The sequence below is a fragment of the Drosophila mauritiana genome, chromosome 2L, assembly GCF_004382145.1.
Source record: "Drosophila mauritiana strain mau12 chromosome 2L, ASM438214v1, whole genome shotgun sequence".
NCBI lineage: Eukaryota > Metazoa > Arthropoda > Insecta > Diptera > Drosophilidae > Drosophila > Drosophila mauritiana.
Window position 1 is genome coordinate 5548197 of NC_046667.1, and position 27221 is coordinate 5575417.

At 43.8% G+C, this 27221-nt stretch overlaps 2 protein-coding genes across 2 annotated transcripts in view; one reads left to right on the forward strand and one right to left on the reverse strand.

The window, feature by feature from the left end:
- LOC117150511 (hemicentin-1) overlaps nt 1-12563 on the reverse strand; it is a 35132-nt gene extending 22569 nt beyond the window's left edge. The window contains exons 1-2 of the mRNA XM_033317418.1: nt 12433-12563; nt 5636-6202 (exon numbers count right to left, since the gene is read on the reverse strand). Coding sequence (XP_033173309.1) covers nt 5636-5942 — 307 coding nt within the window. The 5' untranslated portion in view covers nt 5943-6202; nt 12433-12563. The remainder of the gene's footprint in view (nt 1-5635; nt 6203-12432) is intronic.
- A 4299-nt stretch (nt 12564-16862) lies between these two features.
- On the forward strand, nt 16863-24866 carry LOC117150605 (60 kDa heat shock protein homolog 2, mitochondrial). Its single transcript, XM_033317562.1, has 3 exons — nt 16863-16968; nt 22781-22912; nt 22974-24866. Exon 3 carries the CDS (start codon nt 22988-22990, stop codon nt 24716-24718), a length of 1731 nt encoding a protein of 576 aa, XP_033173453.1. The 5' UTR covers nt 16863-16968; nt 22781-22912; nt 22974-22987; the 3' UTR covers nt 24719-24866.
- Nucleotides 24867-27221: the final 2355 nt, after the last annotated feature.

Consider the following 27221-nt stretch of genomic DNA (forward strand, 5'->3'; position numbering starts at 1 on the left):
GCAAATGCCAGCAAATGGGTAAATAGATTTACGTTTATGAGCTCGCGCTTAGAACGTGGAAATTCGGGTCGGGCAGCCCTGGGAAAGTATGTGCAAACACAAATCGGATAAGTTAATTAACAAGCCGATATATGTACAAATTACGAAACCGAAATCAAATTTATAAATTAAAAATTCACATAAATAAACGTGCTCACCTCAGGCCAAATATATTAAAGACTCTCTATGCCCATTGCAGAAATGAGTTATTTCGGCAAAAGCGAATTTATATTTTCCCAAGTTGACGACTATTTCGTTATTGATTTCCATTTCCATTCCACACGCCCGCCACCTTGGCACACATACTTCTGTATCGTATTTTCCGGCCACTCCGGCTGCGCCATAAAATAATGTCATCTATAACCGGAGAGACCTTGAACGCGTGTCTCCTTGCGTGCAGACAGACGAGTCAATAGCGCAAATGGATTCCCATTCGCCGTGGATGTGGATGTGGACTTGGTAGGGGATTCAGAGCGAGCTGAATGCCAAGGCAGTGCCCGTTTGAACTGGAGACCGGAGGAAAGGCACTGAGTTTTCAATTAATTTTCGTGTTGCGACTACTTCTACGAGTCGAAGCCGTTTGCATTTTAATAAACGTATAGCACATGCTAACTGGGCAGGAGGCGACTGTTCCGATTCTTCCGACTCTTCCGGCTTTTCCGACTTTTCCCACATCTGTCGCAGCTGGCTGGCAATGCAAATACATTTTGTGGTTGCCGCAAACGCACAATAGTATGCAATAAATTCGATTTCTCGTTCGTATATTCGAGAAATTGTTGGGAAACTGGTGGAAGAGGGCCGGGCAAGAATCAACTGCTCTGCATGCTGGCGAGCAAGTTTTGTATGCGACTGGGTCTGGCTGCTGTTTGTAATATTTTGTGTTGCATACTTGCAGGCGCCCGTCACTTCCCATTCCTCTGGAGCATGCCAGTGAATTTCCCGCTCCTTGTGGCTTTCGCTCCATGTACAGACATGGAAAACGCATCGAGTGGGCCAACAAATGTTTCCAGGCACTGCTACGTGCCTGCGCTTCAGACAGCACAGGGAAAAACCGGAAAGAAAGTGTTCCGAAAGTTGGCCAAAAAGTTCCCGATTCTGGTCCGGCATTGTTGCTCTTTTTGTACTCAGTATGACGTGATTTGCAGGCAATACGACGTGACCGTGAAAGATTCCCAGCGAGACCTAATGATGGGGTAGGGAGGAGTCGCGGATCCTGGGGATTGTGATGCCAGCAACTCTGTGGCAATAGAACAGCTGAATCTTTGATAAGGATTCGGGGTTCAAAGAGAAATATTGTCTGCCATTTTTAGTGAAGCCTTGGAGTAGAGAAACTATGCGGGTTGTTGAACTCACCACACATACAAAGACTTATTTAATTAATTTAATTAAACAAGGTGCAACACTTTGTAGCTGTTTCAAAATCCACTCCCAAGACTTTACTTGTCTTAAGTGGCAGAAACCAATTATTGAGTATTCTATACAATGACTAAGTATTTAATCCATCCATGGTAAAACACGCTATAAAAATAATAAATATATAGAGGTGCTACAAAAACCCCACTTTGGATTAATAAACTTTTTTTATAAACAGCAATTATTCGTGACAAATATGTGTGGCTTTTTAAACGAGCCTTCAGTTTATGACCAAAATAATTACTTTCAATACAATCTAATATATATGTCCATAGAGTATATGAATCTGTATTTTTTTAGTACTTTTAAATGTACTTTATTATGAGATATTACAATGAAACCCTCCAGCTGCGCAGGAATTTTTTTTTCAACTGACCGAATAAATGCGTTGAAATAGAACACCGAGTACGGATTTGTTTCCTGATTTAAGTCTACTTTTAAAACATGAATATTACCCAAATTTATGTTAAAGCGCGCCGCTTTTCATGTCCACTTAGCTGCACACCTCCAGGCTGCTCTCATTTTCCTGCTGTCTAACCTCAAAACTTCATTAGCCAAAAAGCACGCGCCGCCAAATTGAAACGACAGAAACAACAAACGCAAAAATATCTTCAAATAAAAAAAAAGCGGAGAAGAAGGCTAGGGAAGAGTGCGTTGAGTGCTATAAATTGCACGGCGGCAGAGAATAAATGTAAAGTAAATGGCGCTAATTCAAAGTAGATTTATTTATTATGCCATTTTTCCCGCGGCCCAGCGCCAAGAAATATGCCTTAAATTTGCCATCCGAACATTGTCGTGGCAGTCCTGCCAGTCCTGGCAGTCCTGGCAGACAACGTGGCAGATACGGAGGCGGGGAGCTGAACGGAACCGGAAGAGGAACACGCAGTTACAGGAAGCAGGAACAGCCCAAACACGGCGAAGGCGTAGCCAAAACAGAACTAAAAAAACAGGGGCAAACAAATGAAAATATATATATGTGTATATATATTGTCTGAGCCCCAAAAATATTATGCAACAAAAACGCGAAAGAGGCTCGAACATCCGCGGACAGCTTTAGGCCCTCACTGGATTCTGGGCACAATCTCTGTACGTACGCCTATCTCCTATTTGCACTGGATGCCGAATGGTGGATTGAGGTGGATGGAGGATGGAGGGTGGAAGGTCCTGAGAAGCCGAGCACCTGCTGCCGGAGACAGCCGCTGTTGATTTTGCTAACGCACTTAAGCCAATTCCCTTTCACTGTCTGCCGGCGGGCCAGATGATTTATTGGCCTGCCAGACAAGCACCGGATTATCATTTTCGGTGGTGTCAACAACTGCCCGAAATTTGCGCAAATTTGTCTATGATTCCCAAGTGCTTGCCCAGTGTTTGCCTTGGCCCGGCTAATGATTCCAATTAGCCGCATTTACACGGGTCAGTGGGAGGAGGGAGGAGTGCTAGCGATCCAGATGCGTCTTATCCGAGCGCAACACCTTCTCGTCTATTCCGGTCATCAATCTCTTGCTGGCCAAGTTTCTAAGCCAACTTTGGCAGCACATCACTTTCCGGACGTGAGGCAGAAGCCTTATCCTACTCTGCTGCAAGTTTCTTGCAATTTCCCTGGCCAACGAAGCGATGAAGTTCCGAGAACGGCGATGTCTTTCAAATTGGCAGTCCGAAAATGAAGCACTCGCGATTTCTATTTGTGTATTCGGAAACTTTTGCGCTAATTGAGCTGAACGGCCTTTTTGATGTTCAAAAATCAACATACAGTAAATTCAATTCGAAGGCGATCAGGTGGGGTAAAGGTCATCTTCAAACGCGCAGCGGATACAAACAAATAGAAGCTTTAACAGGTATTCGCCTGGAGGCAACAGCCCAAAAGCGCAACAGCGAACGGAAAGAAAAACAACAGTGGGCCAACATAAAACACAAATTACAAGAACTAAGGCAAATAAACGACAACAGAGCCTCAAAGGCCAACAGCCCCCGTGATTGTTCAGCGCCAGCCAAAACGACCGAGCGCCCAAAACTCACACCACCCCATCGGCCCCGCCATCCCCTTTTGATTACCGCTCCACTCGGCAGCTCTCATACGCTTGACTGCCAGGACTTGCAGCAAGCCAGCGTGAAAAAGTCGTGCATACTTTTAGGTGCAGCGCGAAAGCGTGTGAAAAAAGCCAACACGCACAAAAACGAGCACCAACACAAGCACACACGCGGGCATAGACAACCGGAAAATGGGCGCGAATAAAAGGGAATTGACATAGAAGACACAGCGCGCGGAGGGCTGCAAATTTTTGCAGTCCATGGGAATTGTTGAAAAATTGTCAAACAATCGCTGGCACATCAGCAGCAATTGCTGCTGAATACAACAAGGAGTGCCTCGAACGCATGATACCTCGTACTCAGCTTGCAACGAAGTGTCGTTACAGTTAAAGGGTTTTTAGAAGGATTTTATTATATTAATGAAAATGATTTAAGGCTCTAGGGTTCCATATAAGGGGTTCGTATATAAAAAACCCATATTGATGATCCTTATTTGTTACATGTTCGCCGAGAACTAGAATATAACCCGTCTCCACTCAAGTAACGGGTGAAAACAGTCAAATGGAAATGGTGAAAATGGCTGGGGTAAACGATTGGGGAAACCATACGAAAATTAAATTTGACTAAAGCGGAACTTGGCCCCGAGATGCAAAGCTAATTGAGGTTTATTGTCGCCAAACTCAACCAGAAATACTACAACCCGATTCATCATAGTTAGCACTCACTGCAGCACATACTAGTGCATTTAAAGTGGGTAAAATGCTCCCAATTGATTAAAATCTATTTGCTATTTGTTATCTCTTTTTAGGTTAATTATAGATGTATTCCCAAATTAATCATACTGAAATATCACAGCACATTTCGCATACAAATTATGTTCAAATCAATAATAAACTTTATAAAATAGCTTTTATGTTATTTCACAAGTTTTCTAGGGCAAACAGACTATAGCATACTATGACGTGCATAAAGACTTCCCACATATTTAAAGTTATAAGCTACTTTTAAGCCCGAATGCAAATTCCCATCAGCGGAGGGAATCCCATTTCAGCTGTAACCCCTTTTCGCAAATTCATGGGTCACACTGTGGAATAGTTGGTCATCATGTCAAGTCATAAACCCAGAAACCGACGACCCAAAGTGCCATCAATCACAATGTCAATCACTTTTTGTCATAAGTAGACACTGCCACAATCGCAAGCACACACACACATTTGCAAAGGAAGAGAATATATTTTCAGAGGTTCAACATTGTGTGCAATGTCAACGTTTGTCCACTTGTTGAGCCGCCCTAGCGGAAGGAAGGGCAGGACACGGGATGCGAAGGCGCAGGACTCGGCTTGCTGCCCACAGGCCATAGACAAAGAAAACTTAAGTGGTCACTTATGTGTGTGTGTGTGTATGTGTGTGTGTTGTAGGCCTGGGGGGCTGTGACCGGGAGGAAGGCGCGTGTCGGGTCAGGAGTAAGCCAGAATACGCATACGCCATGTGTGCCCTTAATTATGCTGTGGACTCTGGGCGGACAATGACAACTTAAACAGCCACTAAAGCTAACCAAGCACGTGCTCCTGGAACTCCACTCCCCGCAGCGTTTATCTTCACCATCCCAATATGTGCTCAATGAGCCAAGCTGTTTTTTGGGCCCGACCAGACTGCCAGTCCCATAATTCACTTGAAATACCATCCAGATAGCTTTGGCGAGGGTGCCGAGTTTAAGCCACTCAAAACTTTTTGTTACCACTTGGCAAGGGCGTCAAAGTTGACATTGCGACCGGCACTCAGCAGCTAAATCAAAAAAAAAAAAAAAAGGAAAATGTTCAAGCTGTGTTCGATTGCCTTATCCAGCAAATATGCCAGTTCGTGGAATAATTCTGTGGGTTGGCCAAAAGGGAAATCTTCCAATACAAACAAATTACAAAAATAATTGAATAGTTCAATGCCTGAAGGTTGAGAGCTATCAATTCGCTTTAGTTTTAAATCATAAGTGAACAAATTTGGTACCATTTTACAAGCAATTTTATACAACAATGCAATGCTCAACTGTCAAAACTTGAAAATAAGCAAAAAACTATTGAATTTAAACAACGACTAAATTGTTGTATTTTTCCAATCTTAAAATATATGAGGTGTAACCCCAAGTTAGTTAGTTTCTTACCCAGATGATGGGCAATGTGATCGTGCTCCTCGGACTCGCCGATGATGAAGTCCTGGTGCTGGTGGTGCATCTGGTCCAGGTGGTGCAGCTCCCCCTCGTCGTCGCTCTCCTGGGCGGCGCAGCCGGGTAGCGCGAGGGAGAGGCAGATAAACGAGGCGACGGCGGCGGTGGCAGTGGCAACAATTAGCCGGGAGGATATTTCCGGCATTTCTCGCTTCCGCTGCAGCTTCCCCGCCGCCCGTCTGCGCTGGCGACGCGCGGCAATTGTCGCTGCATCCGCTGTCAGCGGAAATATTTTAATTTTCATTTTTTTTTTGCTAGCGCCGGTCTCGCTTGCTAGTCCTTGTCGTCCTCCTCGTAATTGTTTGCCTCCTGATTGCGGCGCCTCTTGGCAGCTGGCGTAAGAATACTTGCTTTAGCGCGAGCGCTTCACTTTCGATTTTCCGCAATTCTCAAATATTTATGGCCACCGTGTTGCTCAGCTTTGGGCCGAGAGGCTGGCGAAAATTTCCAATGCATTACAGCAGACGTTGTTGAAATATTCGAACTACCTCCGGATGTATGCCACTGAAAGGGGAAGCACGGAAAACAATGTTCAGTGTATGTAAACTATGTATCAGAAATGATTGGCATGCTTTTAATTTTTTAATGCATGTATTATAGTCGGTGCGCTGCAGTAATGGTTTTCATTTTATTATTAAATATAATTTCATTATTAACGCACCCACTCAGTCCCTTAAACTCTGCTATGTCCATGGATATTCTCTTCATAAAATATTCAGGATTATATGTTAGGCAAAACGAGATGGGCAGAGCTGTTAACAGCGAGAAATTGGTGTTAAAGGGTTAAAAATCTCGCGAATGCCATTTAAAGTTAGTAAAAACTGTATAAGCTTTCAATTTATGTAAATATCATATTTTAATGAATTAATAAAAATAAAACCAAAATGGTGGATTCAACGTGTGTAATTAGGCTTTGTGTACCCCTTTTGAAGTTTTCAGTTGGGAATATTCCAGCTTATTGTAAATAGAATATATGATATATAACATACATATATATAAAGTATATGAAATACACCATATATGAGGATATTTGGATTTGTCAATGCAATGAGATGGGGTCTATATATACTCGACATATCCCCTAAAGTGATTTATTTTTCATTGGAATAATAACAATCTACCATTTCCATTTTTCCAACTAACATGTTACATGTTGCTTTATATAATTAATTTTTTCACATTGCCATTATGCTAACAGTAAAGTTGCTGAGTAGCTAAATCACTCTGTTATGCAATTTACAAATTTGTTGTGAATAAAAAGTGCACAAATCCATTTTTCGTTAACTGGTTTAACTCTCAAACTAACTGGCTACTATATCGACTGAGGGTCACGTGAGTCAAAGAGGCCCTTGAATGATGCAAATAGTTGATTCAATTGAGGCAAGCCAACGAGGCGTATGGGTAACTTGACATGCTTCATTTGCCACCACTTAATCAGAATGCAACATTTTCCAACCGCAAGTCGTTTTCAGTTGCGTACTTGCGGGCCCTTCTCAAGGATGTCCTTTGCTTCGTTCCCATGCCACTGCCTCCACAAAATGTATCATTTTATAAGTTGTGTATGCGAAGGCCGGAGCTTTCTTTAATTGCTAGGAGTGGCCATATTAGAAAAGCCAGGAAAAGGGGAAAACTTGGCTGAAAGGCGGCAGGAGGCAGGACACGGCCAGGCCAGGCCAACGGGGAATCTAAGAAACTTGAAAACAAAAGTCGAGTGCAACGCAACGGAAAGCGGCAGAAAGGCATTTAAACTTTTGGACAAGTTTAATTTCCCGTCGAGTGTGGCACATAGTAAGTGCCAGAGATGGCCAAAGACAGATACGGAGAGGGAGTTGCGGGTTTTTTAGCTTATGAAACTGAAAGCACTTTCCATCTTTGAAGAAATTGAGTGCTGGCAATCAACTAATTGCGGTCAGATCCATGGCCACGATTTCCTCGGCACTCGTCCTTTCGTTTTATCGATGGGTCGCAAAAGGGTCTGCCATTTTCGTTATTATTATTATCAGCTCAATGTTGCCACCGTTGATCATCCTTGTCAGCTGTCCATTTGGGTGTTTCATAATCAGTTGACCAGGTGGAAATTAATAAAAATATATTGCCGGGCTGAATTCGGTTGGCATTATTCTTTCGCCGGGCTTTTGTCCCCTTTGTGTGGCTTTTGGCCTTTTATGTCATTGTTCGCCAGGATTGGCTATTCCTTATGTTCTCGGGAAAATCATAAAGATAACGGTCACAAAAAAAAGGGGTAAAAGCGTAGATTGAACGGAGCTAATAAAAGAGATAATAGGAGAGTGCTGAAACCCAAAACGAAATGTGACAAATGACGTCTTATTTAATAAATTGGCTTAAATGGTTGACATGCAGTCCGACCACCAAATCCCTGAACAAGAAGGTGTTAACTAGATATGACAAGAGGACAGGTGACTAGTGGTTAACTTGACATTTGTGAGGTAAACTAGAAATGGCCAAGAAAATGTTGGGAGTGGTTTATAGTTTTTAGAACAGGACACGCTTGCTTAAATTAAATTCTCCCTTTGATTGACAGCATTAATAGTGACTATCCTAATCAAGTTGGAGTCATCGTAGCAGAATCCCAACTGAATCCCCTCAAGGCGTCATTGTTCCGTTCATCGGTCAGTTATCTTTGATAAGCAGCTCTGGGATATGAAGACCCATCTGCTGCTCCCAAGGCATTTCGGCTCGGCCAAGTCGTAATGATAAATAGCCGGGCAGAGAAAAAAAGGAATGCCAAATAGGTAAGCCCATGGGCAATGCAAACTTGGCAATTTTGGCCAAGTATAAAGTCAAGGCAATTGACACCTTCTCGATGAGGTGCGTCATTAACATTTCCATTTGATGGCTGGCAGGCGCCTTACCTTCCACCGTTCTCATTTGGCTCGTTGGGCGGCAGCCTTTGTTTTGGCCAAGTCCACGAACCGTCTCGTTTTGTTTCGTTCTGTTTATCGCCAGCTGTCAATCGTTAAATGACAAACAAAGAAATGCGGCCAGCAATTTGCAGCCAGCCAAATGGCGTCTATGATTTCCAACTGTCAATGACAGTTGCTAATCCACGGCATTCCTCCTGCTGTCTCGGGCTTTTCCGCTGTCTTGCTTCGGAAATGAAATAACAAATGATATCTCCCTCTGGACTCTGCATTTTTGTGCCCGCCAATCGTAAAGAGTGGGGTATATTGTGCAAAGGGTATAAAAGGTATAATGAAAGCAGCTCACTGTTAAATGTGGCACATTTTTGCAATGCATATTTAAGCATATCCATTATATTCATCTTTGCCAGCACTGAGACAGGAAAATCCAGTTTAGGATTGCTTAACATAATGTTGTTTCTTAAATGTATAACAATTATTAAGTTATTCGCAAAAAGTTAGGTATCCAATAGTCGAGACAATAGCGAGTGACAGTTTTTCGTGCTTAATATACATATACCCAAAGCTAGTTTTTCGCTCAGTTCCGTCTGCATCCATATTTCCCTCGATTTCTTTTCTTTGTGAATTTTCCTCTTATCCGCATTCTTTCCGTGTTTTATTTGACATTCTCTTTTTGAAAGCGTTTTGCTACTTTCGCGTGTCAAAAACTGCAGCAGAATGCCAAATAAAGGGCTTGTTTATGTCACCTGAAATGGTGGTGGGGATTTTGTGCCTTTTCTTCTTTTTGCAGCTTGGTGACTGTCGCTGGTAATATGCAGAAAATGTATTAAATTAAGCTTAAACTTTCATAGCGTTTTTTGTCAATCAAAACATGCTCGGATTGCAGATGAATTGGAATATTTATTTTTCCGGCGCGCCATTGCTTGGTCATCCTATTATCAAGACTCACTGCTATTCGTTACGAAAACTAAAGTTAAGGAAATACTTATTTCTGATTTTAGGCAACCAGCGGGCGAAACGCCATTTATCTATTGTAAAAGGCGAAAATGAGTGCTTGTGTTATGAGTGCTGCGTGGCCCTCGGTTTAATTAGAGCCACATCCACTGGGAGCGTTTACATCATTTGCCATAATTCATCTGTCCACTGACTGCCAGCTGCTGTTGTGCATCGCTCGGAATAAAAATCAAATCACAGCGCCGTCCATCTTGGCTGTCAGTTGCCATGATGCTTGCTTGTTTTTACTCGTCTTGTCTCTCCTCGGCTGGGAAATTTCTTTTAATATAACAAGCCATGCGAAATGCGTACACAAAAAGATGGCAAAATGCTTGCTCCAACGCCCGCTCACACTAACTAGCCACAAGGAGCATTTCCCACCGCCATGCAGCTTGTGCATTTCCCCCGTCTTGCATTTGATTAACCTACAAAAAGGCGTTTGGACGTGCGATGCAGTTCGCACAGTGGGCGTTCCTGTTTGTTGCTGCGGTTTCTGGGCTTTTCTTAACGGGCAACTTTAATAAAAAACGGTCAGCGGGCGGAGGGGCGGCAGCTGCGGCGGGGGAAAATGCATAAATGCATAAAAAATTGGCCAGCTTACAAGCCGCTTTACATATGCAACATGGGCGCCTGCTGTGCGGGTGTGTGGGTGTGCGGAAGTGCATTGGCACACATATACTCGTACGAGCACACATTGTTGCAAGCAGACATTTTTCCGACACGTGTTTGCTTTCCCGCACTTCCGTTTCCGCCGAGCCATTGATGTGACTTTCCGTCATTTTGTGGGAGAACGAGCTGCTTTTCCGACGCCTTGCCAGCCCCTCAAAGACTTAATTATTTTTCACCAAATAATTAATCAGAGTGAAATGGGAAACTAACAAAATCGGACAGGATGTTGCAAGTTGCAACCCCATTTGCTCTTGTGATGAAAATTCGAAACTTTGGTAACACACTTTTTGGCCCTCTGCGAAAGTATGCTGTGAACTATTGCAGCCACCTGACACAGCATTCACGCACATTCGTATGTGTGCGCGTGTGTGTGTGGCCCAGCGTTTGCGCTCGTTTGTGTTTTGCGGGTTGGCCATGCATTTCCGGTTTTAATGATTATAACACAATCAAGTGCATATTGCCTAATTAGCGATCCTCAGCAGCAAGCGGCGTCCAGGCCGCATAAAGTGCATAAAATATTTCCCACACTCGCTGCGGGCGCTTCATCCGCATGTGCATATGCATGTGTTAGTGTTCGCTCGCGTGCGCTAGTGTGTGTGATGGCTCGCATATTTTATGTCGCTTATTGGACGGCCATCCACAACGAGCTGCACATCTAGAGTATGTGTGTGTATGTATGTGCTCGTAGCAGCTATGTTTCATGTTCATGTTGTTTATACGGCTTCCGTTTTGGGTGCGTGTGCGAAAATATTGTGTGTAATTGTGCGGTCGGCTACCCGTTTTATTTGATAATTTTGCACAAAACTCCCCACCTATTCATTAGCGCTGACGAACACCCACGCCACACAAATTTGTAGACACAACAAAGGCAAACTGTTATTCCATTTCCCACCCAAAGTCTGACACTTGACGCGGGCTTCCAATAATTTAGTTAAAGCTCGTCCTTGGGTGGCTTTCGTCCTGCACTTTAGATGTGATCAAACTGTTTTCGGGCTACAAGCGAAGTAAAGTTATCAAAAAGTTTGCTGATACCAAGTATTCGACGTTTCGCAAACTTTTGTGAATTATATGTGCATAGACGAAAGTAGTGAATGCATATAATAAAGGATAAACGTTGCTCAAGAAATCATGTTGCATGGAACTTAATTTGTTAAGCACATCATTTATGCTTGAAAATTTTTAGCCAGCAATGGCAATGCTAGAAGTCAAGGGTATTATAATAATAATAAATCGAGCGTAACAGATTTTTGTGGCTCATATTGTTTTGTTGATACCGAGAAGAATATTTTAGGATACATTTAATACAATACTTTACAGAAGACAGAAAAACAAAATATCCTAGAATACCCTAGGGGTCTTAAATCAATAAATCGTGCGGAATTAACATGTTTTTAAGGCATAAAAACCCATGTATATATACTATGTATCCTTTCGCCATTAATGTTAACCTTTATGGTATACAATAATTGTTTTTCTGTCCCTGTTGTTTAAGTTTTCCTTCCATCAATATACAAGCTTTTTTCCTTTTTTCTTAAATTTATTACCGCTATTTTTTATTTAATAGCAAACCGCTGCTGTAATGTGACACGGCTTTATGTTGTCAACCACTTTCAAAAGTAATTCATTTTTTTTCAAACAAAATTTCATAACTCCGTTCCGTTCTGTTTGATCATAATCCTGTTTTGAAACGAAATTTTTTGTTGATGCTGCGCTTTGCGGGCCACTTTTAATTGCAATAATTAAATGTCAAATTAAATCCTAAATTCCTCGGTGGATTTAATTCAATTGGCGTGACAGTCAAAGTGAAATTACGAATAAAATACCACAATTTCCCAGCGCCGCTAGGGCCCTTCTATAAATGCCGTTTGCAGGCTCTACCCGCCGAGAGGAATGCTGTGATTGTTTTTCCGCAAGTCGGTCTCGCACTCCTCTTTCATTTTTTTTCGCCAGCCATTTAATGAGCCACGCTCGACTTGCCGCCAAGAATGCAATCAGCAGGGGAGGGGAACCGAGGATGCACGGGTAAACAGCCAGGACCTTAGTACCCATCAAGGAGCCAGGACCGGCACAATTTGCGTTAAGCGGACTGTGAAAAATGAAGTACCAAATTGAAGTTGGCAGCCAGCGTCTCCGGTTGTGTCTTGCACTTATTTATTTATTTAATTCTGGCCATTCCTTCCGCTTACGTACAGTGCTGAGCTATTGTTGTCCTCCGATGATATCGCAGGCACGGCTGACTCGCGGAAAGCGAGGGACGAAACGCGAGCGCGTCGACTTTCGGCACCAACGTGTTAAGAGCTGCGAACTGGCGCGACCGTCAACGTTGCGCACTAAAACCATACTAAACTAATTTGCTTAGCAGGACGCACTGATTACACAAAGTCCTCGAAGGGCGATAATCGCCGTCATTCGTCACGACTGCCGACTACCGAGCGCGCTTCGGCTCGGAGTTCGTGGAGTTCGGCAAGCACTCGCGAACTTGCCGAAGCGAGCCGAACTCCAAAGGCAAAGAGAACCAGCTTCTGTTAGAGAGCAAGAGAGGCAGAGCTCTGTTAGCCCGTTAACAGTGCTGTGGCAGGATAAGAAACCATTGTTGGGCCAACAAAGTCGGCCCTTGTAGCAGCAAACTATTAGCCCTGTTTGGTGGGCTTAAACCTACAATGCAACTTTCAAATAGACCAAACGACTCACATCCTGGCGGACTGATTTTTTGAGCTCTTTCCGCTAATTTATCGATTTAAATGCAAAAATTCCGTGCCATCTAGCCCGGCATTCCCCAATGATGGCCGAGCTTTCAATCATTTAAAATTCCACAAACACACACACACACACGCGCAACACACTCTTCCCTCATCAATGCAAAAATCAAACATTATTTATGCAAATTACAAGCCATTATTATTTAAGCCAACAACCACAAAGGCAGTAATAGTGGCAAGTTCGAGGCGGGAAAAGGGAAAGGGAAACTCCGACCAACAATCATATCCGTCATAGTCATAAAGCCAGGGACCAGGGGACAGTGGGGCCTGCCAATGCTTTGGGGAACCAATTTGGCAGCCGGCATAAATAAATTTTTACTTAATGTAGGTCAGTAATGTGCGCTGTGGTCTCTCTTACCCAAGGCTTCTCTCTTCGCTGAGCGGCGCTCTTCAGAGCGCTCTCTCTTCGGACGCAGCGCCGTGAAATATGCTACTAAAGTTGCTTCTTTTCCGGCTGCGTGTGTGTAGGTGCTCGGGAAATGCCATCAAGCCTCAAAGGACCGGGTATGCTTGCATAATGCAAACAGCCAATGATATTGCCATGATTCGTTGAATAGTTTCAATTGCAGCTTTCAAGCTGCACACCAGTAATCGGTAATTGGTATTAAATAGTTGGGTAGCTAATAATTGGCTGTAATATTAATCAGAAATAACAAATGCTGTTCAGTTATTTGGCAAGAAATCTTTATAAATTATTAGCTATCTTCTAAATGCAAAGGTGAGTTAAGTTTTTAAATATTTTTCGAATATAAAACAATTGCATCTGAATACCTTCGAATCATCACTGACGCTAACAAGATGAATGCTGAGTGATATCCATCCTAAGTAAAGTTGCATTTGCCAGGGGCTGCATAAATAAATTATTATACCGAAACTGAGCCAACCGTCTAAACTTCAAAACTCACTTGGTTTCCCATGGATTTTTGCGTAAGTTTAGCTCTACTCACAGTAGTCTGCTTCAGTCTCCCCCCCACTTTACTCCCTTTAAACAGATCCTGAGACCCACACAAAATCGTCTCCTTGTAACGCATCCTGCAACGCAAGTTGCTCCAAATTTATGTACAAACTCACTTAGGCAAGAATGTTTATGCGTTTTGTACGTGTTGGTTACTGTCGCTCATGTGGGTAGCATCCTCCACATCCTTACCTTGCGCCATCTCATTCCAGCGAACCCACTCGTTTATTTTGGCATTTCTACGAATTTTTTGGGAAAATTTTGTAATGCTGTTCTATGTCCTGAATGTTGTCTCCGGGGAGAAGAAGAAGCCGGGGGGTGGAAAATGCCTTCTCACGCACACCGAAAAGTGTTATGAAATTTTTCTTCTCTAATGACCTAAATGCAAAGGAATTTCATCCAGCATTTGAGCTAATTGCTATTGCATTAGGTACCATTTAAGTTTCCGTAAATTAAGCTAACAGTCATCTGCTCTGTCCTAGGACACGTTAACTAACAAGTTAGGTAACTTGGCCAAAGTCCTTGGCACTCAAAGTAGCCACATTTAAATTTTTCTAATTCTATCTAAGAGGTACTACCAACATTTTTTGCCGTAAAGAAGAGTCTGCAGTTGAATTCCGTCACGCCTCGACAATTTGAGCATTTTTCCTTCGCAGACTGTTTCCCTTGATCACTTCGGCTGTAAACTATACTTGGCAGTTGCATGAGGGCCAATTATCTGGCACCTCGAGCGGCGGTTTCGTTCCAGCTATTTACATATAATTAGCGCCCAACTGGCAGGCCGCTGCATCGTTTTTCGCCACTCTCGTTTCTCCGTATTTGCACAACGCAGTTTTTGTGCATTTCTTTGCAGTTTCCCACTCCAACTTTCCCTTCAAGACTCTTTGCCAACTTTGACAATGAAGTTGCAACGATGACAACGCCAACAAACTGGAGCGAGTGAAAATATATAGGAGAGCTCTCGACAGGAGTCGATCAAAGATTACCCTACTCAATCGACCCAAATCGGCTAAAGAAATCAGAATGAGTCTTACTTTCTTGTATTAAAGTGATATCAAAGTAATTGTAGTTGAACTACAAAATAATAACCAAATTTTAAACTGCAGTAATGCATTCAGATAGAAATATCTGAGATAAATCATCTTTGTTTCAGATTATTTTCGTATATAATTCAAGATTAATCAGCTAACTGGGTATAAAATGCACCAAGACCATCGAAGGTATGCGAAAAACTTTCTCGGCTGATGGCAGTTGCATAGAGGCGCCAACTTAATAAGGCCACCAAAAAGCCCAGTGGGTGGCGCGAATGCAAAGCAGAAGGCTAAAAAAAAGAATTCACGATGCAGAGAAAGGCAACACTTTCTATCATTCCAAAAGCAGCCAGCTAAAAGCGGAATATATATTCCGTCTGATTGCACTGAGATGCTGGGGTCCGTGGCGCAAACAAATTCGAACGCTCAATTGGCAGAGGTCGAATGCAGCCCCTAGTTGGTTGACAGACAGCTCGTAGTTTGTTTGTCGGCTGAGCAATGGGCGAAACCAACCCGGCGTATACGTAATGGGGCTTATTGATGAGCGAAAGTAAGCCCAGGCCCTTTCCATTTTTGATTCGCCATTCCCAGCTCCAGCCATAATAGCACAGTCATCTGTGGCGGTCATTTTCATTAGCTGGCATCACGCGGTGGATGCAATAGCCACAACAACAGCAGCTTCCCTCCCCCTCTCCAATTGAGTGGAGCTTTGTCCAAGGATACCCACCTGACTGCAGTTAATTTTGCTGATGCCCAAGCTGTTGACTGTTTGGCTGCTAGCTCAGCTCCTGTTTTTGGCATCCGACTGCAGTCAAAACCAATTATGAGGCCTCCAGCGAAGGGTGCATGCAACATGGAATATTCTGGAGTGCGGATTGGGCCAGTAGAGCAAAATATCTCCACATTTTTGGTTGAACCTTTAGAAAGAAAGCTTACTCTTTATTTTTATCGCCTTGTATTGCTTTTTATTTACTACGAATAACTAATTAGTTTATCATTTACTGATTGCACTTTTCTGGTCTTCCGCAAACACAAACTTGATCAACGCAGGTAAATTGGTGATTTTTGGTACACAGCAAAACACCAGTTCTCATTATCGTTTTACCCTTCAGAGCCAGCTGACATTCCAAACGGCCTCTACAAAAACTACCAGCTGACAAAATTGCTTCACATATAAATACTATAAGGCAAAGTAAGCTGGCTTCTTTTTTATGACATTTCGATGGCATTGTGATGTGAATAAGAACTAAACTATAATTGCTCTGGGCTTAAATAGTAAACGGCTTAACTATTTAAGCGTTGCAAATGTGATTTATTCCGCTTCTTGCAAACTTTTCAACGAATGTAATATACTCTTTTGTTATTTTTAGTACTATATTAACTGAATATATCAGCAGAAATCTCAATAACACATTCCCCGAAAGTCCAAGGAGTAGAAATGAGCTTCGTATACGTGTACAAAATGCCTTTCTACATGCAGAACGTGATGTCAACAGCAGTTTTGCATCGACTTCGATAAATGCCAGTAGGGTTACAAAAGGAATAAAATACCATTATCTTTTTGTTTTTGCATGTGCCAGCGTTTACTGAACGTGATTTGAGTTATTTATCGCGCATATATTTTCTTGCCATCGACATCTAAGAAGAATTTTTACTTTTATTCCAAAGGTGCAAATTCCCACGGGCTCCTGATGCTCAGAAAGAAAATTTTTACACGCCTACATGTGCAAATAATATTTCGATCATATTGAATAAAATGAAATAAAACTAACAAATTTAGCAAGAAAATATTAACATAAGTTTCATTCAAATTTGCCTCTGAATTATTTTTTTAAAGCAAAGCAGCCAATACCTGAAATATCATCACACTTCGAACAAAACACAAGCAGTGACAATTATTAGTAGTGCGTTTTGATTTTGAATAAGCCTGAAATTTTTTAATGAAATAACAAGAACTCAATATTTTGGAGACCAACTAAAGGTAAGGAAATTAACACTTAAAAGCAAGTACTATGTATATGTAAAGTTGAGTATGGCCAAGAACAGAGTTTCCTTCCTTTTACCAGAAGATTTACAACGAAAAATTGTACCTCCCGAGTTTAATATCGACACATTGATTGAAGTCCCGACATTTGCATTCGCTGTACATTTTATTGACTTTCATTCCCATAGCATGGTACCCAGCTTTTCCAGCTTTCCCAGTTTTCCATCAATGTTAATTGACCTAGAGTTGGGGGTGTGGGCAAATGCTTGAATTTGCCCCGAAATTTCAGTGGCAGAAATCATTTAATGGAAAAGTTTACTACAATTGAATCAACACCCACAGTCTATTTTCCCTGATGCATTTGTTGGTCCTGCTGCTTCAGTCGCTCCTTTTTCATTTAATGGAAGCAAAAAGTCAAATTGAATTTCATTTGAAAATTTCCACTCTTAAACTCAGTCCAAAAAATCCAAACCGAACCGACCATCTATCAATTCCAGCTGACCCAACAGTTTCCGAAATTGCCAGCCTTCAATTAGCTCCATAAAGTTTAATTTTCAATTTATGCATTTTTATACTGCACTACCAGCAGCAAAAAATTGGGCAAAATGCAATATAAAATTGCGACTAAGAGAGTAAGCGCCAGAGTAAATTATTCATAATCGTTGCAATGGCTTCCGAGTTGCCAACGGTTTGGCATCCAGCCAATGGATTATTGAATAGCAAGAACTCCAGATATGAAAACGGCTTAGGCGCAGACTGAACTTGTTGCCAGTTGTCTAATGTGCTCACTGAAAGAAAATTCGATTGAATTCAATTTACGAACTGGGGATATTCTAAAAGGATATATTAAGAACCCCCTTCCTTTTCTACTAACAAGACTGACTACATGACATGGGAGTATAATCGGAAAAGGCGTATGCTTCAGGCGAGCTAAAGGGGTAAACAGGATTTCTGAGTTTCACCATCACTTCCCTTGGTGCAGACAATAAAAGAAAGCTGCAGTGTACTCTATAATTACCGGCTTCGGTCGGAAAAGGCATTTCATGCCGTGCCTTCTGTGGCACGAGCAAAAGAATGCACCGGGAATGAAGTGAGAAGAAGGCAGCAGCGGAAAGTGCAATTGTTTCAATTGTGTCAGACACATTGCCTTCCAGCACCCACTCCGCACTCGAGCCGCTTTCGCAATTATGCCAGGACCAAGGATCCCAGGACCTCGCACCAGCACTCCGCCGAACTGGGAACTGGCTGAGCGCTGCAGTACGTCTTTGTTTTTGCACACAGCAGCATGGCACACACATATCTTGTTTATTGTGTCTCCGAGTACACATAACTTCGGGTATTTGCGTATTATAATTTGCATAAATTTCAACTGCCAGCTCCGAGTGAGCCAAAAGCTACCGAAAAGTAGGTACGAGAGCAAAGGGCAACCGACTTGCGGTGGGCGGTGGCTCAGAAAACAATTTAATAACGAGAAGATACAAGTGACAAAATGAATTATGTTGTTATTCCTCTTGCACAAACAGCCGCACACGTGCAGCCTGTTCTAGGAAGACAATTGTAAGGACATTTTTTATCTGAATGAAGCAAGTGGGACTTGTGGTTCTTTCGGGAGTGCAAAGGCACACGAGTACTTAAGTGCGAGATGGGCAGAGTTTTAATCTATTCGTCCAAATTCCTAGTCAGTTTAAAATTTTCCCAAGTTACCTTCTTAATTAAGGCAAAATATATTTTCAAACTTAAATAACGAAATATACACCATTATTTTGCCGTATCTTTGCTTATTTTTCCTCCTTAATTTGCTTTCGATGCAAGATTTAGGATAACCCATGCTTTACTGCACAAAGCCAAGCACTCGGTGCACTCGGTACATGACGTATACGCCCTGTGGCAAAGCGTCATCGATGATGTTTGCAATTGTGCAAAAAATAAGAGCATGATTTGTGGCACTTCTACCGCTTTCCCTCCTATATATATGTAAATATAAAAATCCAGATCCCAGCTGGCCCAGCATACCGATGTATTCCTGTTTTGCCCATTTCGTGGCTGCCACTGACGGATATGATAAAGCTTCGATTATTCCATAGCCTCTATGGCAGTGTGCACACGTACATATGTACGTGTGGGGAAAAGGGCGACCAGGCAGACAACAATTTGTTAGACGCTACAATGAACTCTGATGCGATTGATTGAAAGTCACTGGGAGAGATAAAATACCATTGGTTTATGCTGTCATCTGGCAGGAGGAAAGCTCTTTACCCCGCACCGTGCTTAGCCTTTCGATCCCGAATTGGTTAGGCGTCGTCCTCTGCCACGTCAACAAGTTGAGGACAAACAATTTAAATTACAAAGCAAACTCAATAAAAATGTTAAAAACTTTTGGCCATGAGCAAGACATTCCGGCTGATCCGAGATTTGTTTAGTTTCCAGGTCCTTGACATGCATAAGTTATGTCCTTAGATGGCAGGCGAGTTGAGGGCAATATAGGAAGAGGAAGCCAAAGTTTTATAAGAAAAACAAATCGAGTCGCTTATTTATAAGCCTGTAAACAGATTTTATGAGCCTGCTCAGGCGGGAAGGACCCAAAGTGGCAGTGGGAGTCGTCTGTCGAGTCCCGCCATCGATTGTGGACCTTCATCCCTTCCGCCAGTTTTCAATTTATTAAAATGACCATCAAAAATCGTTTGTGTGCGAAAGTTTGCGCTTATCCCGAAACACTTTCTGGACAGTTCAAACTTCGCTTTCCCCAATTCTTTTTTTCAAATTTGGCGGCAAGCGATGACTGCGTTAAGACAAAACTTTTCGATCGAACAAAAGTTTTCGGGGATGTGTCGGACTTATGATTGCCTCGAAACGCACTGCATCCATGAGTCTGAACTTGTTTTTCATTCACTCAGACAGCATAATTTTTGATTGCGTAACTTTTCCCCTGTTCTCCAAGGGAATAAAGTGGAAAGTTGTTATCCCCTTCGGTACATTTCTTATGCCAAAAGCCGTCACACACGCCATGTTTAACCCAGTGTGACCTTTTCCACCTGACTTCCCCAGAAGCCAACGCGCAGAATTCGCCGAACTAATAATACAAAGCACGGTACGACCCCGATCAAGCGACCTAACCTAAATACCGGAAATGCCCTTTATAATGCGCTTCCGGCTCATGTGAGCGGGCCAGACAGCGGGCGGTGGAGAAGGTGGAACCCGTGGGGCTGGGTATGATGGGATGTTTGGATAGCTGGGTGGTTCACGGTCAGGGGCTGAGTGTTAAAAACCAGACCAGCCGTTTCGGCTAATCAAAGTGTGCAGCCAACTGCAAAAGGCCGTGGAACCTGAAGGGAATGTGCGGCTAGCCAGGAAGCCTGCATCCCAGACCACACCAAACAGCCATGCAGTTGCATCAGGATAAGGACATCAGTTCCTTGTATGGTACACCTGTCTGTTCTAGAATGGTTTGTCATCTTCGTAGCAGCCATCACATACTGTGAACTTAATATCATAACACCAGACATATTACATATGCTAGAAATTAATTTGTAACGAATTTAAGTTATTGTTATATTTGTTGCTTTGAGCGCTCCCGGCTTACTTGCCCTTAACCATTACCTTTTATTTAGACCTTTCTATAAGTAATAATTTTCTGTTCACCCTTTTTTTTGTGGGGGACCAATCGACTAATAAACTTTTCAAGAAAATCCCCTTAAAATCTTCCTTTCAACTTCAGGAAGATTATGACCATCACTTTAAGTTAAGAAAGCAGCACGTTTTTTACCGTACAGCAAGGGAGTATCTGTTCATCCGGCAAACGTGTGTAAATGGATTCAATTTATTCAACTGCTTTCATGTAAAATATTTTCGATAAGGCTGAATAAATATGTTTTTAGCATAACACATTCTTGATATGATAAAGTATGAAAATCTAAGTATGAAATCATTTTTCAGCAATAATGAGTATTATGCTGTCGAGATTCCCGACTAAAGTTTCCTTTCTTGTCTTAATTAAACTTTGTGCCGTGCCATTACCCTTTTTATACTTAGGCTCAGTGCCCCTTTCGATCCATTTACCGCCCCCATCCGTCCGCCTTCCTGTTGCGTGCCAAGTTTTTGTGGTTAATTATCGATTAGAGGGGTCGCGAGGGGAAGGGGGAAAATCGCGGCTGGGAAGGTCCTTAGCTGGGTCGAATTCAAAAAGACAAGTTAATTGAAGTGCAAAGACTTTTAAGAGAACATTGTTAGGGAGAGTTGACACAAAAGCCGAGCATCAACGGCTTAATAAGCAGCCAGCTGTTTCCCAGCTATTATGCTCGGAGTTATTGTCCCATTAAGTTTCCTCGAACAATGTAATTATCAATGGAGCATGGAACTCCACCTGATTTATTTGTCTGCGTCATATACTGATACTTATATATATGTACGAACGAAACGAAACAAATGATTACCGTTTGCCTAATTTATTGGATTTCTTCGCGGGCTCAACACGAAAATGGACTGACAGAGGTCAGTTTCCCAGCCCAGCCTGTATCCTTTGCCTTTTTTCGGGTCATTTATTAATTGCGCTCCAAATGCGTGTGCTAATCTCTTCATTATGCGATTTCATAATGGATTACATTCGAATAAATGTGCCTCATTTGCCGTCTCCAGTCAGCTGCTAATTTTCTTTAATTTCGTTGCCATTTTCCTAATGATGCGTGGCCCCGTCTTGGCCCAGTCCAATTTCCCGCCCCACCCCCAACTTTCCTCGGTCACGTTAATAGGTCAGTGTTCTCTTGTAATATTAATGTCTGCTAATTTTAGGCGGCTGTTGTAATTAAATCACATGCATCAGTTTCGGCGAGGGTGTGCGTGGGTGGGCTCCATTAGATAATCGATACGGTTCTCATTCACATCGCGTATTTAATTGAATATACTCCCCATTGGCTGCAATCAGAATCTGCGCAGCTAAGTAAATTATAAATGAATTATACTTTGAATATAGGGAACACTTATAAGAATACTTGGCATTTTAAGAACATATGGCGTTAAATAATTTGTATCTTCTGGACATTGGCAAGCACGAAATATTTGTTGTCTTAAACTTTTGCTGTAACCATCATGTTCCTCGGTTGTATTTTAATTCTGGCCAGCATGAAACAAATAGGAATAATAGCTGAAAATAATCAAATTGCGCCATGTGTTGTCGCAGGCTAATAGCAAAATTTGCTCTGAACTCCAGACTCTGACACTTTTCCAGGTAATTAAAACACAAATATTAGCGAATGGATCGGGATGTAACCGCCCACCTATAGAGCCCATTTTGCAATTTAAATTTTCATGAACAAGCACCGCCAGTTGTCTTCAATCTCTGGTCCCCCGCACCGCCCCCACTCGATCCTGTTCGTCCTTAGCTGCAAGGCTCGCCTTACGTTGCCTTAACAGTTTTCAATTTTCCGACGCTTGTAAGCGCAGCTGACAGCGACTAGCGAACGATACTCCACCGAAGAGCTTATGTTTCTTGGATTCGGGGTGAATCGGGGTCTCTGGTAGGGAGAGGAGGAGGGAAAGCCATTCCACTTTGGCTTTTATTGTATTTCGGTCGCTGTCGTCGCACATTTTTACGACTATTTAAATGGTTTTCCCTTTTCGGCTACAAATTGTCGACCAGGTAAGTGTTCATTGGATATGGACAGAGTTGAAGTGAAGGGTTGGTTTGCCCTAATTCAATGTCTTAGAAAGGATACGCTCTATCAGAAAACCAATTGGCCATACTTTTTAGATAAATGCGACAAACACTGCTAACTATCTGTGAATAGGAAAATATTGAATTTTTGACTCCTTTTAGATCATTTCGAGAAACCCAGCAGGCTGAAATACTGTGGATCTACTTGTCATCAGCATTTGGCATTTCAGTTCTCCATATTACATTTGACCGCTCTAGCCTCAACATCGCTTTCCGATTCATAGCCAAATATCAGTGAGTGGGATTAACGCACCACCTTCATTCCATTTAACCCAGTTCTCCAATCCTCCCACAGGTCAACTGGTCAACATGATGCGCATGTTCCGTTACACCAACACAGTGCAGCGTACTGCAAGGATCAGTCACGGCCTGTGGGTCCGTAGCTATGCCAAGGATGTTAAGTTCGGACCGGAGGCGAGGGCCATGATGCTGCAGGGAGTGGACGTGCTGGCGGATGCCGTGGCCGTGACCATGGGACCAAAGGGACGCAACGTAATCATCGAGCAGAGCTGGGGATCGCCGAAGATTACGAAGGACGGCGTGACGGTGGCCAAGTCGATTGCACTCAAGGACAAGTTCCAGAACATCGGCGCCAAGCTGGTGCAGGATGTGGCCAACAACACAAACGAGGAGGCGGGTGATGGCACCACCACGGCCACCGTTCTGGCCCGCGCCATTGCCAAGGAGGGATTTGAGAAGATTTCACGGGGTGCCAGTCCGGTGGAGATCCGCCGCGGAGTGATGCTGGCCATCGAGGCGGTCAAGGACAACCTTCGCCGGTTGTCCCGACCAGTTAACACGCCCGAAGAGATCTGCCAGGTGGCGACGATCTCTGCGAACGGCGACAAGTCGGTAGGAAACCTCATCAGCGAGGCCATCAAGAAGGTGGGTCGAGACGGCGTTATCACTGTCAAGGATGGCAAGACCCTTTGCGACGAACTGGAGGTGATCGAGGGCATGAAATTTGACCGTGGTTACATTTCACCGTACTTCATTAACACCTCCAAGGGAGCAAAGGTGGAGTTCCAGGATGCGCTTCTCCTCTTTTGTGAGAAGAAAATCAAGTCGGCACCCAGCATCGTGCCTGCCCTGGAGTTGGCCAACGCGCAGCGCAAGCCCTTGGTCATTATCGCTGAGGATTTGGAGGCGGAGGCACTCAGCACCCTGGTGGTGAACCGCCTGAAGGTGGGCCTCCAAGTGTGCGCGGTGAAGGCGCCCGGATTTGGAGACAATCGCAAGGAGAATCTGAAGGACATGGCCGTGGCCACCGGTGGCATCGTGTTCGGAGACGAGGCCAATATGGTACGGCTCGAGGATATCAAGATGAGTGATTTTGGACGTGTCGGCGAGGTAGTTGTCTCAAAGGACGACACAATGCTGCTCAAGGGCAAGGGACAGAAGGCGGATGTGGAGAAAAGGGTCGAGGGTCTGCGCGAGGCCATCAAGGAGTCGACTTCCTCCTACGAGAAGGAGAAGATGCAGGAGCGTTTGGCGCGCCTCTCCTCCGGTGTGGCCTTGCTGCGAGTGGGCGGTTCCAGCGACGTGGAGGTCAGCGAGAAGAAGGATCGAGTCATCGATGCCCTGAATGCCACCCGTGCTGCCGTGGAGGAGGGAATCGTGCCCGGTGGCGGCACCGCCCTGCTGCGTTGCATCCAGAAGCTGAACGACTTGAAGGGCGCCAACGAGGACCAAAACATGGGCATCGAGATCATCCGGCGTGCGCTGCGCATGCCCTGTCTCACGATTGCCAAGAATGCTGGCGTAGATGGTGCAATGGTGGTGGCCAAGGTGGAGATCCTCGACGGTGACTATGGCTACGATGCCCTGAAGGGCGAGTACGGCAACATGATTGAGCGCGGTATCATCGATCCCACCAAGGTGGTGCGCACCGCCATCTCGGACGCAGCCGGAGTCGCCTCTCTTCTGACCACTGCCGAGGCTGTAGTTACGGAGTTGCCGTTGGAGGAGGCCGCCGCTGCTGGAGCGGCAGCTGGATTAGGTGCTCTTGGCGGCATGGGCATGGGCGGTATGGGCATGTAATCCTTAATGAATTCCTTACCACGATTTCATATTCTTACCTAAATTCAAAACACGGAAACGCTCATGGTTTGCCACTTTCTAGCCGAGCGGTTTGCATTACCCTTTTACAATATAATTGATGTTAAATATATGTGAAATAAGGAATATACTATTTGGTGTTAATTTCATTATATTCTCCATAATCAGTGGAATTGACAGGAAGAATTATAAACTCCTTACATCTGTCTGCAAAAAGCATGCCGGTGTTGGATTTGAAATCACTGATTGTTAATGCTTCCTCTCGTGGTTTTTGTGGCTCCATTTCTCAATGCCTTTCCCCAGTTGTTTGTTACTTTGCAGCGCCCTGGCCACTGACAGTCTGCTTGTCCTGGAAGTGCTCTTTTACACATGTCCTTTGCTGTGTTTTGTCACAGTTGCCCTGTTGTGCCAGCCACTTGGTGCAGTTTTTGTCGTGTGCCGGGCCCTTCCGTTTTTGCATTTCGCTATGAAATATGAAGCAGTCAGGGACAGTGGAGTACGCTTTCGGGCTTTTCTAATTGTGCTGGGTTAGCGGAGGGTGGTGCTAAGGGGGGCACAGGATGAGGGCAGAAATAATAAACCGCCACTTGACTTTCATGCATTTGCTGCTTAACTTTGCGACATTTATAATGGCATTCGTTGTGTCCTTCGGGCGGAAAGAAATCTGCTTGGATAGTTTCCACTTGGCCTTGCACTAAGCGTATGCAGGCCTCTTCAGCCTCATTCCCATTCCGTGCCCCATCCCCATCCCCATTATCATGCTCATGCTCATCCTCATCCTTGGGCTCATCGTCGGAAAGCGGCTAAGAAAATCGCTTGGGCCCGCGGGCCAAGTGGGTAACAGAGCGTATACTGAAACCTCGTTGCTCCTCGTTTCAGCACTCTATGCATGTTGAGCATTATTCCTGCGGCTTATCCTTGGCGCTGCGCTTACACTCGAGTCGCTGCTGTTGCAACATCCTGCCAGGACACAGCCCAGCTGTGGATGGGGCCAAGACTCCCCCCTTCGCAGCCCCCTTTAAAATCCCCTGCCTACAGCCCCCGGCTGTTTATGTTGTCAACGCAAATTGCACTTTCTGCTTGCCGTGTGATGTTCAAGTGCCTGTTAGGAAGATGATCCGCCCACGTGTCTTAATGATGCTACACGAGAACGCATCCTGGCCCCCGGGCTGCAACAATGCGCCACTTAATTATGAAAAAGGCCGCTTTGAGTGTCGGCTGTACGGGCATGGGGCATGGGATTCTGGCACGTTTGCCACCATAACGCCCCATCTAACGTCAGATTTACGACTCCGGCTAATCCTGTTCGCTTAGCGCATTAAATCAGCTCCGAAATGGCCATAAAATTGCCCTCGCCTACATTGCAAACATTTCAAAAATTGACAATTTATTACAAGAGTTGCTTCGGACGGTCGGGGACTGCGGTGAAGTAAGGCAAACTTTTTTTTAAGCCAAAAAAGTTCCCACACAATGGAATGGAATACTACACTGGGCTTCAAAGTGCAGCTATATAAAATGTGTTCTCTGTAAGTGAAGTTATATGAAAATTGAATAAATAATTACAATTTCAGATAACTCTATAAAGCTTTTAACAATTTTTATTTCTTTAACTTCATTCAAAAGATTTGAAGGGTAGAAAAAATCTAATTAATTTTCTCGCATCATTGTTGAGTTTGTAAGCCAAAGATATTACCATGTAGTCATCCATTAAACACCAAGTTTTCAATACGAATGAATGGAAAATTTGTGATCCTTGATTCACTCTTCTTTTGGGTCAATTCCAGTTATCTGCCGTTTTGAAAATGTGTCCCAAGTCATCTGACGCGAATTCTCCGAGAGCTTGGGGCAGATTTATATTGCATTTGATTTTGAATTTTGTTTGCTTGTGGTGGCACATACACACACACACACACACACTCGAACTGAAGCGGCATGCAGCTGCAGTTGCCGCTGTAACATGCAGTTTTACATATACAATAGGCCATTGTTATGATTTATGTGGCAGAAATATTTCGGGCGCGCTTCCTGCAAATGTTTGCTTTTTTGCGATGGCACTAAGCGAGGGAGCAGGCCCAACCACCACCCACTAGTTTTATGGCACAGCTGTGGGTGGTTGGTAGCTAGCGATGGTGGGGGATCGCGCTTAACCCGGCCAAATTCAATTTCAATTTGCACCCCATCAAAAGACAAACAAAAGTCTTTGAACTTTGGCCATAAACATATTGCCGGGTTTCGTTGCGTTGCGTTTCGATACGATTCGTTTCGTTTTTCCATGTTTTTGGCAGGAACCCAGTCTGGCGAACGGGACGACATGTGGAGAGCCTTCGACTTCTGTTGTCGACTACTGCACTCGTCGTCGGTTGGGGCGTTGCTCCATGTCGCAGATTCCTTCGACTCTTGGAGGCTGGGCCATAAACCAATTCGTTTTATGAATATACACGAGTGCCGCTCTGGCACCCCAGTCGATGTCGAACTTGTGAGCCTT

What these genes read in the sequence shown, in the direction of transcription:
- LOC117150605 (XM_033317562.1), top strand. Translation starts at nt 22,988, where the DNA reads ATGATGCGCATGTTCCGTTACACCAACACAGTGCAGCGTACTGCAAGG.